Raw genomic sequence first — 13,749 nt, 5'->3', positions numbered from 1 at the left:
GGCGCCGGTGACCGGCTCCGCCCCCACCCAACTCCGCCCACCGACCACGCCCACCTCCAGGCCCCGCCCCTCCGACCCCGCCCACCTCCAGGATGCCGCAGCGCTCCGAGCGGCACTCGACGTCCTCGCAGGGCCGGAACATGCCCAGGGTCACGCAGTTGAGCATGATGACCAGCATGCTGACGTGCTCGAACCACGTGGGGCAGGTGCCGAGTTAAGGTCCACGTGGCAGTTAAGCAGCCCCAGGACGCGCCCCCAGCATCCCCCAGCCGCCACAGGGCCACATCCTCAAAATCTCCCCCTTTCGTGCCCGGCCCATCAGCTGCGCAGTGAGGGACAGACCCCAATACCAGCCTCTGGACACCGCTGCCAACCTCTCGTGTACAGCAGGACACTGGACCGAGGCGCGGGGCCCGCCACTGCCCCTCCACCAGGCTCCCTAAACCGTGGCCAGGATCACCATTGCTGCCCAGCTGGGACCCCAAGTACCACAAATGCCCACTGATTGTTACAGGTGCCATAAAGGCAGCCTCAAAGACCCTCTCCGTGGCCCTGCAAGAGTCCCTCCTGTGACCCCAGAGGTTGCCCTAACCACGACGACAGGCAAGAGGGATGGGAACTTTAGCCCAGCTCAGTGCCTGGGCCCAGAGGACCTACTGGATGAAGGGGGCTGGGACACGGACAAAGGTCAGGTGAGTAAGGACCACCCCCCAAGTCAGTCGGCTCGTGAAGGGTCCCGCCCAGGAGACTCTCCCTTTGGCAGGAGGGTGTCCAGTCAGGACATTAGGGCGCCTGGCCAGCAGCCAGTGCTGTATCAACCCGTGCTGTGTGAACCTGATCACCTGCAGGGTTGCTGGCCCTCAGGACGGAAGGCCACCCGCCACATCAATGAGGATGCACATTCTTGAGAGTGGCCACCAGGTGGCGCCTCGGCTCCACAGAAGCCACGGTGCACCCCTCAAGGTCCCCCTCCGCTCCTCCATAAGGGAGCCACGTGGTGGGCCAGCAGTGCCAGGCCTGAAGAAGGGGGTTCCCTGGCGGGGGCAGTGGGGCTTTATCCAAGCCCGTGCGTGCAGGCAGGTGTCCCTCAGATGGGAGGGCCCTGGGGCACTCCTTGTACCCCCCTCCCACCAGGACACATAGCCACCACCCTTCCTCCCCCGGGGCAGGCTTCCTGTGGGGCTGCCCGCCTGTCCCACCCTGGGGTGGATAGCAGGGGACCGGGGAAGCCTTCTCGAGCTCTGTGGGGTGGAAAGGGCCTCCTACTAAAGAGAGAGAGAGTCAGCACTTGGAAAACACTGTTGGAAGACAGCCTGGGAAATTCGGTACCAGGGCCCCCTAGCCCCACCCCAGGCGCCCAGGGGGCTGGGCAGGACGACAGGGGCCAGACCGCCTGCAGCACATGCAGGCTGTGTGCCCTGGAGCCTCGGTGCCCCTCTGTGCCCTCTCAGTATCCGCCAGTTGGGGGAGCGCGCATTGCACAGTTCAGCGAGGTGACCAAAGCAGTAGGGCCTGGCTCCGCAAAGTGGGTCGGTCCCCAGGGCCCTGACTGCCCACCCTGCGCCCCACCGCACGTGGGTGCTAGGCTTGGGGTCCATGTGGCCCCACCTATGAGGGTCTCTGACCCTGAGGTCACCTGACACACTGGCAGAGGCTATGCTGTGACCGGGGTCAGGGAGGGACAAGGCGTGGGCAAGTTCAGGGCCTGTGTGTTCATTCAGGCGGATGGGCAGGAGAAGGCCGGGCTGTGTCTGTCTCCTTCCTTTGTGGAGCCGGCAGCCCGCCCCACCGGGAGAAGAGGCAGACCCTTCTCCCCTGGTGCCCCGCAGGGACAGGGCCAACAGTGGCCTCTCTGAAGCCCCTGGTCCCCGGTGCCCCTTGCAATGTGGCACTGGGCCACCGATGTAATTACCCGTTCCCGCTGAGAGCGCCATAATTACACTTAATGGGTTCAGCAGTAACAAGTGCCTCTGCTGTGATCTGGCTGCAGAGAAACAGAAATCAGCATCCCGCTAAGATAGCTCAGAGGGCCCAGCCCCCAGGTCCGTGATGGCGGGCCACCGTGAGCAGGCAGCCCTGGGCCTGGCAGGTGATGGTCAGATGCTCCCCAGAGCTGGCTGGACCCTTGGTCTTGCAGGCTTCCCACCCCCACCCCTGTAGGGAGGCAGTGCAGAGCAGCCTGCGCCCTTGGTTTGCCCGTCCCCGGCAGCAGGGGTGTGGGGACTGCGCACCGGGCTCCTGCGACACCCCTTCCCTGCCCCAATTCCCCTAGCTCTTCCGCTACCCCAAGGGCTTCTGCCTGGCTGGCCCTGCCTCCCACGTGGTGAACATCCTGCTCCAGGAGCAGCAAGGTGCCCGGCCCAGCCCACCCCTGAGCCCTCAGCCCCTCCCATCTTCCACCATCATCACATCCCTCTTCTCAGACTGATGTCACCAGCCTGATTCCTCCAGGGCCTGCACCCACTCTCACTCTGAGGTCACCCAGACCCTGGAGCTGCCATAGGGCAGAGCTGAGGACCTTGGCGCTCGACGGTGCTGTGCGCATCTGGAGCCCCAGGCTGGTCTGGACCAGGACCCACAAAGGGCTATTGGGACTGGGGGTCGCAGTCCCCCGCCAGTGCCTCAAGCCAGGTCCCTAGCAAGTTGTAAAGACAGTCCAGCTTGGCTGCGGTCCTACCTCAATACCTTCCCAAACCATAGACAACCCTCTCAACCTCAGCTTCTCCTGACCTTGCCGGCCCCGTCTGCCTTCCTCAACCTTGTGGCCTGCCCCAGGGGCTCAGGACAGCTTCCATGGCCGCAGAGACCCTGAGGGATGAGCACAGGCTCACGAGAGCAGCAGGGACATGGTCCATGTGGCTGGGGTGACCTACCTGGCCAATATGGCCCCCATCCATACCCGCAAGCACATCCCTTGGTGGTTACCATCCTGATACACCCGCCCCACCCCCACCTAAACACCATGTGAGGGACGAGGTCCCAGGGTCCTGCCTTTGTACAAAGTGCACCCAGGAGACGCAAGCCGCCCTGCCCAGGGAGGGCTCTCCATGCACAGGGTGCCCCTGGCCCAGTCCAGAGAGGAGACCCGCTGGAGGGGGGGCTCCATCAGCCCCCCAGGCCAGCCATCCCCGAGTCACACCTCAGTGGGCAGCTGACGACAGGCGGTGCCAACCGGACTCTCATCTCACAGCCGCTGACTTCCGGAGGCTTAATTACACAGATGGATTTTCCGGGTTTTAATTAAAATCCTGTAGGTTTGAACCAAATTCTACAAATCAGAGTCAATTTCCACTGCAGGTTCAAGGAAGCCAGGCTGTGTGGCTGGGCAGAGATGGCTGCGCCAGCCCGGCAAGAGGCCTGGTCACATGCAGAGGAGCTGGGGGCAAGGGTCTTTCAGGTACCCCACAGCCAGGAAGGTTCTGCCCAAGCCTGGAGGCTGAAAGAAAGGCAGCCAGCCTGTTAACCCATGCTCCCGGACCCTCCCTGAGCCTTGGCCTGACAGAGCCCTGCTGTCCAGCCTGGGCAGGGTGGGGCCTGGACTGACACTCCCTGAGGAAGCCTGTCCCACAGCCAGGCTGGGGGCTTGCAATGAGAAATGGGTTTTCAGAGAGGCTCGAAGAGGGACCCAGAGCCAGGCCTGGAGACCCAGTCAGCAGAGGGGGCAGGGATCTGGTCCATCCAGGGACACCCTCAAGTGCCATAACCTGCCCCCGCCCCACCCCACAGGTCGCACACTCCGTCTCGAAGCTCTCCTCGCATCCACTGGCCCTGCATCAGCCTTCTCCTGGCTCCTCCCTTTTTTCTGTCTCTGCAGCTTTGGTGGGGACCACCTTCCCACCCCCGCAGCCATGCCCATGAGCCTGGCCTCCCCCCGCCGGTGCAGGGCAGGAACTCAGTCTTGTCGTGAAGACTCTTGGTGCCGGCTCCATGGTCTCCCAGCCCACGGCTGCAAAGCACCCCACACAAACCCAATGACAGGCCCAGAGGGCGAGGAGGGCAAGGTGGACAGCAGCCGCTGTCCATGGTGCTGAACCATCCACATCTGGGGAGCTCAGGGCTGAGGGGCTGGGCTCACCCAGGGCTGGGCTCTGTGGAGCCACTTCGGAATGTCTAGCTCCATGTCCCTTCTCATTCCCAGACTCCCAGCTAGTTAAGAAAAGCACATCCAGGGCTGCTTGGAAGACAACCGGGGAGCAAGGTGACTCCCAAAGGTGCTAGGATGCTGCAAGGTGGGGAGCTGGGGTTTGGGGAGGTCAGGAGAGGCTCTATCAGCACACGCCAGGGGCGGCCAGCCCCCTGCCAGCAGCCATGCCATGGGGATACTGACACACCACGTCCATCACCAGGAACACTGGTCTCCACAGTCCTGGCACGGGGTGGGGGTCCCTGAGGCCTGGGTGGTGCAGGATGGTGTGGTCCTGGACCCCTGAGCCAAATTCTCAGCATCATGCAGCTGCCCACAGCCCACCCAGGCCTGCTGGTTCCACGAGTCTGGGGACAAGAACCTGACCGCCAGGTTCTCTTCATGACCCCCACCCACCTCTCACCCTTCTTTAGCCTCGGATCAGACCAGTCAATCCTAAAGGAAATCAACCCTGAAGGTTCATTGGAAGGACTGATGCTGAGGCTGAAGCTCCAATACTTTGGCCACGTGAGGCGAAGAGCCGACTCACTGAAAAGACCCTAATGCTGGGAAAGACTAGGGCAGGAGGAGAAGGGGATGACCAGGGATGAGATAAATGGATGGCGTCACTGATTCAATGAACAGGAGTTTGAGCAAGCTCTAGGAGATGATGGACAGCAGTCTGGTGTGCTGCAGTCCATGGGGTTGCCAAGAGTCAGACAGGACTGAGCGACTGACCACCACCACCCACCTCTCACGTTTTCTTAGCCTGTCTCTCCACCTGTACAGCAGCGGTGATGATATCTACTTTCCAGATGAGGATGGTCACCCAGATCCCCCCAACCCGTCCCTCATCCTGATGAACAGGCCCCTCGCTTGCCACCTGGGACATGCAGAGGGAGGGGACACCATCCCCCCCCCTCCCCCAAGGACCTGAGGATGTAGGGCGGGGTCTGTGGGGGAGGGTCAGGATGAGGGACACCATCACCAGGGGTCAGACAGCAGAACTGGGCATCCTCACCCAGAGACCTGGCTCCAGATCCCAAAGCCACCAACCGACAGGGAACACAGGGCTTGAGGGCTGTGGGGCGGGGTCCCCGGGTGTGACTGTTATGTGGGGTCAAACCCTGACCCCACAGGCCACGTTGATATCACATGGACAGAGATGCAAAGCTCCCAGGAGGATGAAAAAGCCTGAGCTGGCTGCCCCCAGAGCAATCTACTGGGCTCACTCACCGTCTTAGGTCCAGCCCACAACTGTCCTGCGTGAACGTCCACATGCCCAGGCAAAGGGGCTCCAGCACCAGGAAAAGGAACCCTCGGTGGGGTGGCCCAGAGCTGCCCACACCAGACATCCGGGTCAGCATCTGTGCCCTCCTCACCATGGCCGAGGCCACCACCCAGGCCAAGCCACTCTTGCTCGCGCCAGGACCACCTCCTCCCTGCTGCCTGCCGGGTACCCACGACAGCCCCTGGAGCCTTGTCATTCCAGTACACCAGGGTCCAGGACACACAGATGCAAGAGCAGGCCCTAGCTGATTGTGACCCCTAGCAGAAAGACCCCTGCAGGGCAGCCCTCAAGGTTGTCCTGCGGCGGTGGGGAGCGGGAGATGGCCGGGCCTCCAAACCCCGCCCCCAGGGTCCAGCATCGGGCCGTCCCATTTGGTGTGGAAGAGCTGCCCCAATGGGCAGGAAGATGGACGGCTGAAGACGAGCTTGAAGGGTGTACACCAGGCTGCTACTGGGGCTCTGGACCTGCCCACAGACGCATCGCCTGTGGGCGGCCCCTGGTGGGAAACCCCTCCCTGCCCCAGGGCCACCCCTTCCCCGAGGCTCTGCACCTGCCCCTCCCGTAGCTGCACGCCGCCCACGCAGCCGGCGTTCATCTCTGTCTCCTCCAGTCCCGGAGCACTCAACCTTGCGCTTCCTATTTGCTGGAGAAGAAAAGCATATATTTATTCATGGGGGAGGAAGCCCTGCCCTACGGAAGAACGACCTGGGCCCTGAGGCCTGGGAGGGAGCGCGCCTCCCCAGAGTCCGCTGGAGATCCCGTGGGCAGGGCTCAGGGCAGCACGGAGACCCCAGGGCCCGCCCCGCTCCGCGCAGCACAGCGTCCAGAACTGAGTGCTCTGTTCCAGGACCCGCTACGGCGGCGAGGCGCCCTGACGTCCTCGGTCCGGGTGCAGGGGGCCGAGCCCCACCCGACAGCAGTGTCTGCGATCCTGAGACCACGGACGGGTGCGTGAGCTGCTCCAAACATGTCCTGTGCGGCTGAGTGGGAAAAGTCTGCGGTGGGGAACAGGGCAACCCCGTTACAGAGAACGCGTGCGCAGGCGCACCAGCAGGCAGGCAAGAGGGCTGGGCCCACGTGGGAAGTCTGATCCACACACAACATAAGCGTCGCTGGCGCAGTGACGAAGCTGGGGTGTTAGGAAGTGCAGACACCGCAGTCCACAGGGCTGCCGGCTAAGTGAGGCTTGGAAGGGGTCCCCACTCCTGGCTCCCCAGCCACCCACCCAAGCAGACACACCTAGCCCAGTGTTTGTGGGGCAGCCAGAGCCCACAGGCCTCCCGCCCAGCCCCCCAGCTGGTGACCAGCACCTCCCAAGGTTGCCACAGACAGAGCAGCCTCCTCTCGCCGGCATCCAAGCAGACACACGTCACTAACAAGGGGGGCTTCCCTCGCCAGCCTTGCCCTGGCAGGGTCCCCGCAGAAGGGCTGGTGGCTCACACACCATGAGTGTGGCCCCCACCCAGGGGCTGGCATGCTGGTGAGACTAGGCTGGCCAGCAGCACCGTCTGTGGACCACCAGCTCCACAAGGAACTCAGAGGGCTCCTGGCAGGTCCCACAGACATTGTCCAAGTGCAGCCCCCACTCTAGACCCCCAGAAAGCAGGAAGATGAAGAGCTCCTGTCTGGAAATTCCTCAGAGTGTTAACCTGAGTCCCCACACAGCCCAGGGTCACACCAAAAGACCCAAAACCCGGAGCTTAATACATACACACACACACGCATTCAGGGTTTTCCTGGTGGCTCCGTGGTAAAGAATCTGCCTGCAATGCAGATGTTGCAGGAGATGCAGTTTCGATCCGTGGGTCAGGAAGATCCCCTGGAGGAGGGCATGACAACCCACTCCAGCGTTCTTGCCTGGAGAGCTCCATGGACAGAGAGAGGAGCCTGGTGGGCTACAGTTCATGGGGTCGGCAAGAGTTGAGCACCACTCAAGTGACTTAGCACATGCTCATACACGCATTCACAGCACCCGAAAACCGGGGACAACCCCAACATGCACCAGATAAATGGACAGGCAGCACGTGGTCCACCCGAGCACCGGACCGTTACTGGGCCATGGAAAGGAGTGGAGCACCACCACCCGCCACCACGCACCGACAAGCCTGAACACAGGACGCGGGGAAGGCCAGACACTGGGGCCACGTTAGTACAATCCCATCTAGTTTACGAGACGTGCTGAACTGGCAGATCCATAGGCAGTGACCCCCTGGGCGCCAGGGGCTGGCAGAGGGGGCGGGGTCCCTTTGGGGTGAGGTAAAGCTCCAGAATTAGGCAGGTGTGGTGGTCGGTCAGGCCATGAATGAGCTAAATGCTGCTAAACCGTTCGCTGTAAGAGTGCTGACTGTATTGCAGCACCTGAACTTCACCTTGAAGATGCCGGGCAGGCCAGTGTGGCCCGTGGGAGGGGCTGGGCTGGGCGGGGTACCCAGTGATGGCTCCCAGGGCCTCAGCGGCTCGGGGGTGTGGGTGAGATGGGCTGGGGATACAGTGACACCCACCAGGCAGGGGCTGAGCCTCACCAAATGAGAGCCGGGCCCCTGGGCATGGGTCGTGCCCTTCAAGGGCCGGGCAGCAGCCACACACGTGGCACTCAGGCCATGCTACATGGCATCCACCCTGGCTTCGGCACGGGTACCCCCAGAGCCAGGCCTGGCCCCTCGTGTGCCTTCAGGTTCCAGCAGGGTCCAAGGCTCCAGGCCCCCAGACTCGCTCTCCACAGCCTCAAGGCCCCGATCCTCCCCTCTGTGAGTGACGCCCACACCTCCAGGGATTTGGGCTGGACCCTCAGGTAGGGGTCTTCTCCCTGGTCTCGGGGCCCTGGCAGGGACTCTGGCATGCAGCAGCGTGGGAGCCAGGGGCTGACCCCCTGCAGCACTGAGAAGGCAGAAGGTGTGGACGGAGGCCTGTGTAGACCCACCTGCCCCTGGGGTGGGGTGAGTTTCAGCCCAGTTTTCAGCTGCCAGCCTCCACGTGCAGCCAGAGGGTCTAGGCAGAAACAGACCCCTGAAAGTGAGCGCTCTGGCCCCTCCCTTGGGGGTCTGGCCTCCACCTGCAGCCCCCATTCAGCGCCTGCCCCCCCAACTCCAGGCAGATGTACCTTCCCTGGAGGCTGGAGATGCCTCTTCCACAGGCACTCTTGGGTAATTAATTAATTAGCAAGGTAATTCATTAATTAAGGTTCCCACTGTGGTGACAGGGCCCAGCCAGGAGTGGGATGCTCTATAGACTTGGGGGCCTCCAGGCAGAGGGACAGAGTGGGTCCCCCGGCACGTGCTCACTCACACGGGGCTGCAGACAGAGAAAGGCCGGTGTGGCCAAGGCTGGGAGGCTGAAAATGGAACCTTGGTGAGGAAGCCCCTCAAGGGGACCCAGACATTTATGTAGCTACACCCCTCAGCCACACCAGGCCAAATGCCCCCTTTCCCAAGGGGTGCCCAGGCCACTGCCAGCAGGGACATGGGGGCAGGGCCTGTCTCCAAGGGTGTGGTGATCCAGCATGGAGGGGCTCTGACCTGGGGCCTAGGGGGAGCAAAGGCCCACGCGCAAGGGCTCAGGGCAAAGCTGGCTGCCCGGGACCCGAGCTCACTGCCGTCAGGAGACGTCACTCGGGGGAGGTGAGAGAAACCCCACAAAGTGCAGGAGCACACGGTGCCCACAGGGCTCCCAGAGTGGGGCTTGAGCACAGCTGTCCTGATGCCAGGGAAGAGCAAGGGGGGTTGTCTGGGGGGGCTCTCAGGGGAGGGCGCCACTGGAAACCATGATTTTAGGAAGCCACTCTTTCCCTCAGGCTGTTGCCAAGGCGACAAGCTGCTGACAGGTGTAAGGGGCGGTGGAGGGGCTGCCCCCAGTCTCCCCCACAGGAAGGCTCCACAAGTTTTAACTGGGGGAGCGGGTGGGCCCAGAGGATCCTGTTGCTGTCTGAGAAGTGGGGCGGGCAGGAGGGGGACCCGAGACCAGGGAGGAGCTCGGTGTGTGGTTTTGGCGCCGGGCACAGGCAGGCTTACGTGAAGTTAGAAAAAGGCCCCGCTGGCCCCTCCCTGCCCCCAGCGGCTCTGCATGTGGCAGGGCACCATCTTCTGTGGGCAGCTCCAAGTTGCCCAGTTGTCCACGTTTGTGGGGACAAGTGGCCACCAGTCCCCACAGGTCACCTGTGCCCCTTGGAGCCACAGGTCTGCCCATCTGTCTGGAGCTCCCTGGACGCGCTCACCCAACATCAGGGTGGCGGGACGTGTCCTGGCCGTCAGGGGTGCGGCAGTACCCCGTTTCCTTCCTGCTCCGTCCTGGGGGCCTGCTGTGGTCACATGGGGCAGGGGTCTAGGTCAGGAGCCGACCGCGGGCACCTGCGGGCTCTCCCTATCCCCGCGCCCGGATGGCGCCCACTGGCCTCCCCGACTGCCCGCTCAGACCCCGCTGCACGGGGCCGGTCTCCCTGCCCCCGCCCCGGCCTGGGCCCGTATGACTCACTCAGTCTGCTCAGTCGGCCGCCGGCGGGTGGGGAGCGAGAGCCGGCCAAACATGGAGCTGTTTGTTCTCAGCGAGGCTCAAGGTCACGCGGGGGGTACTGGGGGTGCTGGGCTGTCCCAGGGAGAGCGAGTCCCTGGACACCTGGGGGCCTGCGAGCCCACTCCCCACCAAACCCAGTGATGGGTGCTTATCGCCCCACAAGCAGCCGGCTGAGGCTGCTGGAATGTTCTTTCTCCCCCTGGACCCAACTTTGTGTCCTCAGAGTCCCTCCCTGTGCCGGCGGCCCCGAAAGGCTTCCCGAGCTGAGTCTAGAGGCTCCCCGGAAGCCGGCTTTGACTCTAGTCTGCCCCGCACCCCTCCCCCAGCCCCCTGCGAACTGGGGCCACAGGATGTGGGCCGGCTCCCAGACCCTGGGTCTTAAAGGCAACGTGGTCTGAGCAGTTTGGGGCACAGACGCCCCCGCCCCGCCTGTGAGAGTTCTCAGCTCATCAGGAGAGCGCCGTTCTCACGCTGGCAGTCCACACTCGAGTGCCACGGAGGAGGACAGGAGCAGAGGCAGCCCCTCGCCTCCAGCCAGGCAGGGCCGGGAGTGGGCAGCCAGACCCCTGCACGAGCGAGCCTGTGCCCCTGGCACACACGTGCCAGGCACGTGCGCGTCTGTGCTCTGCCTGTTCCTGCGAGCCGTCCATACCCCAGTGTGCACCCAAGCAAGACTGTCTGTGCACACACATGCTCACACCTCTGTCCACCAAACACACCACCACGCACACGTCATGCACACACACCCCCTCACGCACACACACGCTCACGCACACACACACCATCACGCGCACATGCACTCTTGCACACACACACACACGCTTGTGCACATTGCCACGTGTGCATCTTGCAGGTGGTCTTGAGAGGGGCCTGGCACTCCTCTTTCTCGGGAGGAAGAACCCCCCCCCCCCAGGACTGCAGGACACCAAAGAACCACACCACATGCCCACAGTTCCTGGCACCAGCACCCAGTTCAGAAGACTGTTCTCATCAGGAAGAGTGCTAACGGTTCCCTTCAGCTCCTAATAAAGAGCTTGATTTGGGATGTTTTTCAAGGTATAACTGAGTGAAAAAGTGCCTGGTCTCCACCGCCGATCACCATGCCCGCAAGAAGCCGGCATGTGTAGGCCACAGAGCCTCGTGGAGATACCGCCAGTCACTTGGTGGCCCATAGCCCCCACCCAGGAATGTTCCTGCCTGCAAGTGAAGCCACCCAAACCATCCCCCAGCCTTCCAGCCTTCTCTATTCCCCTCCCTTATTTCCAGCTTTCCTGACGGAGCTCTCTGTCACAGCTCGGTCTTGGCTCCCGCGGGGAGCAGCAGAGGGCTCGGAACGGTCCGCCCCGGCTGGCTCTGTCCTGGGCCCAGGTGGGAAAGCCCAGCCTTCCCAGGTGAGGCCTCCTTCCAGCCACACTTCTGCCAATCTTGGGGGACTCCTCACAGCCCTGAACCTTGGAGGGCAAGGCGGCACAGGGCCAGGAGGGGCCCCTCGGGAAGATGACCGCCCAGCATGGGGCCCATTCTGGGCAGGAATTCTCCAGGCCAGAAATAACCGCCTCCGCGCCACTGCACAGCTGCCCTCGGCCTGAATTAGCGACCCCGGGGGAATGCTCGCTCCTTCCATGGGAACGCAGCCTGGAGCGGCCCGCCCCGCCCCCCACAGCCGGCAGGCTGTCCCCAGAGAAGGGGCCCGGGGTCTGCAGAAAGCTGGCTGCAGGGGGCTCCTTCCCACAGGAGACTGGAGTGAGCACACCTGGGGCCCCCCGCAGGGCCTCCCCCTGCGCCCAGACCCGCGTCCCCCAAGTGCCAGGGCCCAGGCGGGGAGTTCTTCAGGCATTTGCACACCTGGTCTCAAGCTCTTGTGTGTGTTAGTAAGGCCCAGCTCACACCTGGGACACACAGCCACTGTGGTGGGAACAGGCTTACACGTGCATGTACATCTCTGCACAGGAGAGACCGAGTCACCCCGACGGGAGGCACATGGGCCAGCAGCTCACAAGGGGTACTGTCCCCTTGCCCTCACCCTACGTGGGCGGCTCCCTGCAACCCAGCTTCCCTATGAGTGTTGCTGGGCAACCGGGCATTTATTAAACAGATGGAGAAAGGCCAGGCCTTGCCCGCCCGCCCGCCTGCCAGGGGCGGCCTGCCCTCCCACAGCACCCGGGGCATCCCTGTGCAGTCAGGCCTTCCCACCCCGAGGGCTGACTCAGCCGGGCCCCCTCCTAGGGTGGGGGAAAGCAGAAGGGCAGCTCAAGACTAAGGTCAGGGACCCCAGAGTCCAGCCTTCACCAGAGGAGCCACACCCCTTCCTCATCAGTCCCCCAGGCACTGGGTAAAGACAGAGCCCGTCCTCGGGGTGGGGACGGCAGCTGGGGGCCCACACAGGTGTTTTGACGCCCTAGGCAGGTTCCGGGAGCCCAGCCTCAGGGGTCGAGCGCCTCCACTCTGCCAGCCCCCAGGATGCAGCAGCAGCCCCGCCAAGCAGGGGCCCCAGGAAGGGGCTGTCCTGAGGGAAATAGAGGCAGTGTCCAGAACCTTCCAAATGAGTCGCGGGCACTGGGAGCTAAGGTGACCCCTGCCCTCCAGAGCACAGCCACCTCAGGCCCCTGTGGGCTTCTCAAGAAAGATCCTGCACAGGGGGTGGGACCCCATCAGGGATGGGGCTCCCACAGTGATGAAGCCACCGGGTGATGGGGCCCTCTGCCTGGAGAGAGTCCAGGCCTCCTCTCTGGCACCCCTCCTGAGGTGTGCCCTAGACCCAACCACCCCGCACCGGAGAACCCCAGGCCCCCGCGGGAGAGCCTCAGCCTCTCAGGGCCTTGGGGCTTAAGGAAAGCCCTAGAAGCCCCTGGGTGGGCACCTCTTACCCATGTGCTGATCCCACCTCTGGAACCACTGGCTTCTCCAGCCTAAGCATCCTTCTTCCTCTGCCCACCCCAACTCCCCCAGCCTGGGGGTGTGGACAGCCTAGGGCCTGCCCCCGGGGCTGCCAAGGAGCCTCTGGAAGGACTCTGCCCATCTGGGGGGCAGGAGGCCACGCATTTGGACGCCACCCCCCCTTACAGATGTCACACTGGGGCTGGGAGAAGGAAGCTCCCAGTTGGGCAGCAAGGTCAAGACCTGCAGGAGCCCCTCGTCTCCTCTTCACAGACCCCAAGGATGGGACCCCTGCACCCAAGCAGACCCCCTGACCACACTGCTGAGCTGAGCCAGGCCCTAGGCCCCAGGCCCCAGCCCTCTGAAAGGTCTGGGCAGCCGCACTCACTCCCCCCAGGTCCCTCAGCACCCCCGAGGCCCTCTGGCCGGGTACAGCCTCGGCCCTGCCTGTGTTAATAGCAGCAGTGACATTTTAAAAGGACGGCCCAGACACTCAGGACGCCAGTTTCAAGGTGAAGCTTGTTGGCCCTGGATGCGTGTCCCTGGACCGCTGTCTCCCACACCCCCATGGCTGCCGCTCCCCCCTCACCACAGGCAGCGCCCCTGACATTTCAGCACTGATGCCGCTCGGATGTCCTGCCCGATGTTCAGGGCCGGGGGTGCCCCGCTGCCCGGAGTGCGGAGCGGGTAGGTTGGAGCGCAGCCTAGGCCGTGGCCCAGGGCAACACCTTCCTCAAGTGCAAGAGCCACGCTCTGGCCCGGGCCAGGGCCCCCTGCCCGCCCCTCCGACGGGCAGGTCCTCCCGGGTGTGGACTGAACTGTGTCCCTCCAAGTCCTTATGCTGAAGCCCTACCCTCAGGACCTCGGATGTGACTGCATCCGGAGACAGGCCTTTAAAGAAGCGCTGAAGGTCAAGTGAGAGGTTAGGGCAGGCTCTAATGCCTTGTGAAAG

General features: G+C 63.5%; 1 protein-coding gene across 5 annotated transcripts in view; it reads right to left on the bottom strand.

Moving 5' to 3' along the window:
* The window catches only part of CACNA1H (calcium voltage-gated channel subunit alpha1 H), a 56,534-nt gene that overhangs the window by 24,660 nt on the left and 18,125 nt on the right, over window positions 1-13,749 (bottom strand). For 4 of the 5 annotated variants that reach the window (XM_060405819.1, XM_060405820.1, XM_060405821.1 and 1 more), the window contains exon 2: window positions 86-198. In XM_060405819.1, coding sequence (XP_060261802.1) covers window positions 86-198 — 113 coding nt within the window. Of the gene's footprint in view, window positions 1-85; window positions 9,709-9,881; window positions 10,192-13,749 lie in introns of those variants that run through there. The other variant, XM_060405823.1, reaches the window with a different exon arrangement.

Source organism: Ovis aries, chromosome 24 (genome assembly GCF_016772045.2).
Source record: "Ovis aries strain OAR_USU_Benz2616 breed Rambouillet chromosome 24, ARS-UI_Ramb_v3.0, whole genome shotgun sequence".
NCBI lineage: Eukaryota > Metazoa > Chordata > Mammalia > Artiodactyla > Bovidae > Ovis > Ovis aries.
The sequence above is the reverse complement of the archived record's forward strand: the minus strand, read 5'-3'. Positions and strand labels throughout refer to the sequence as shown.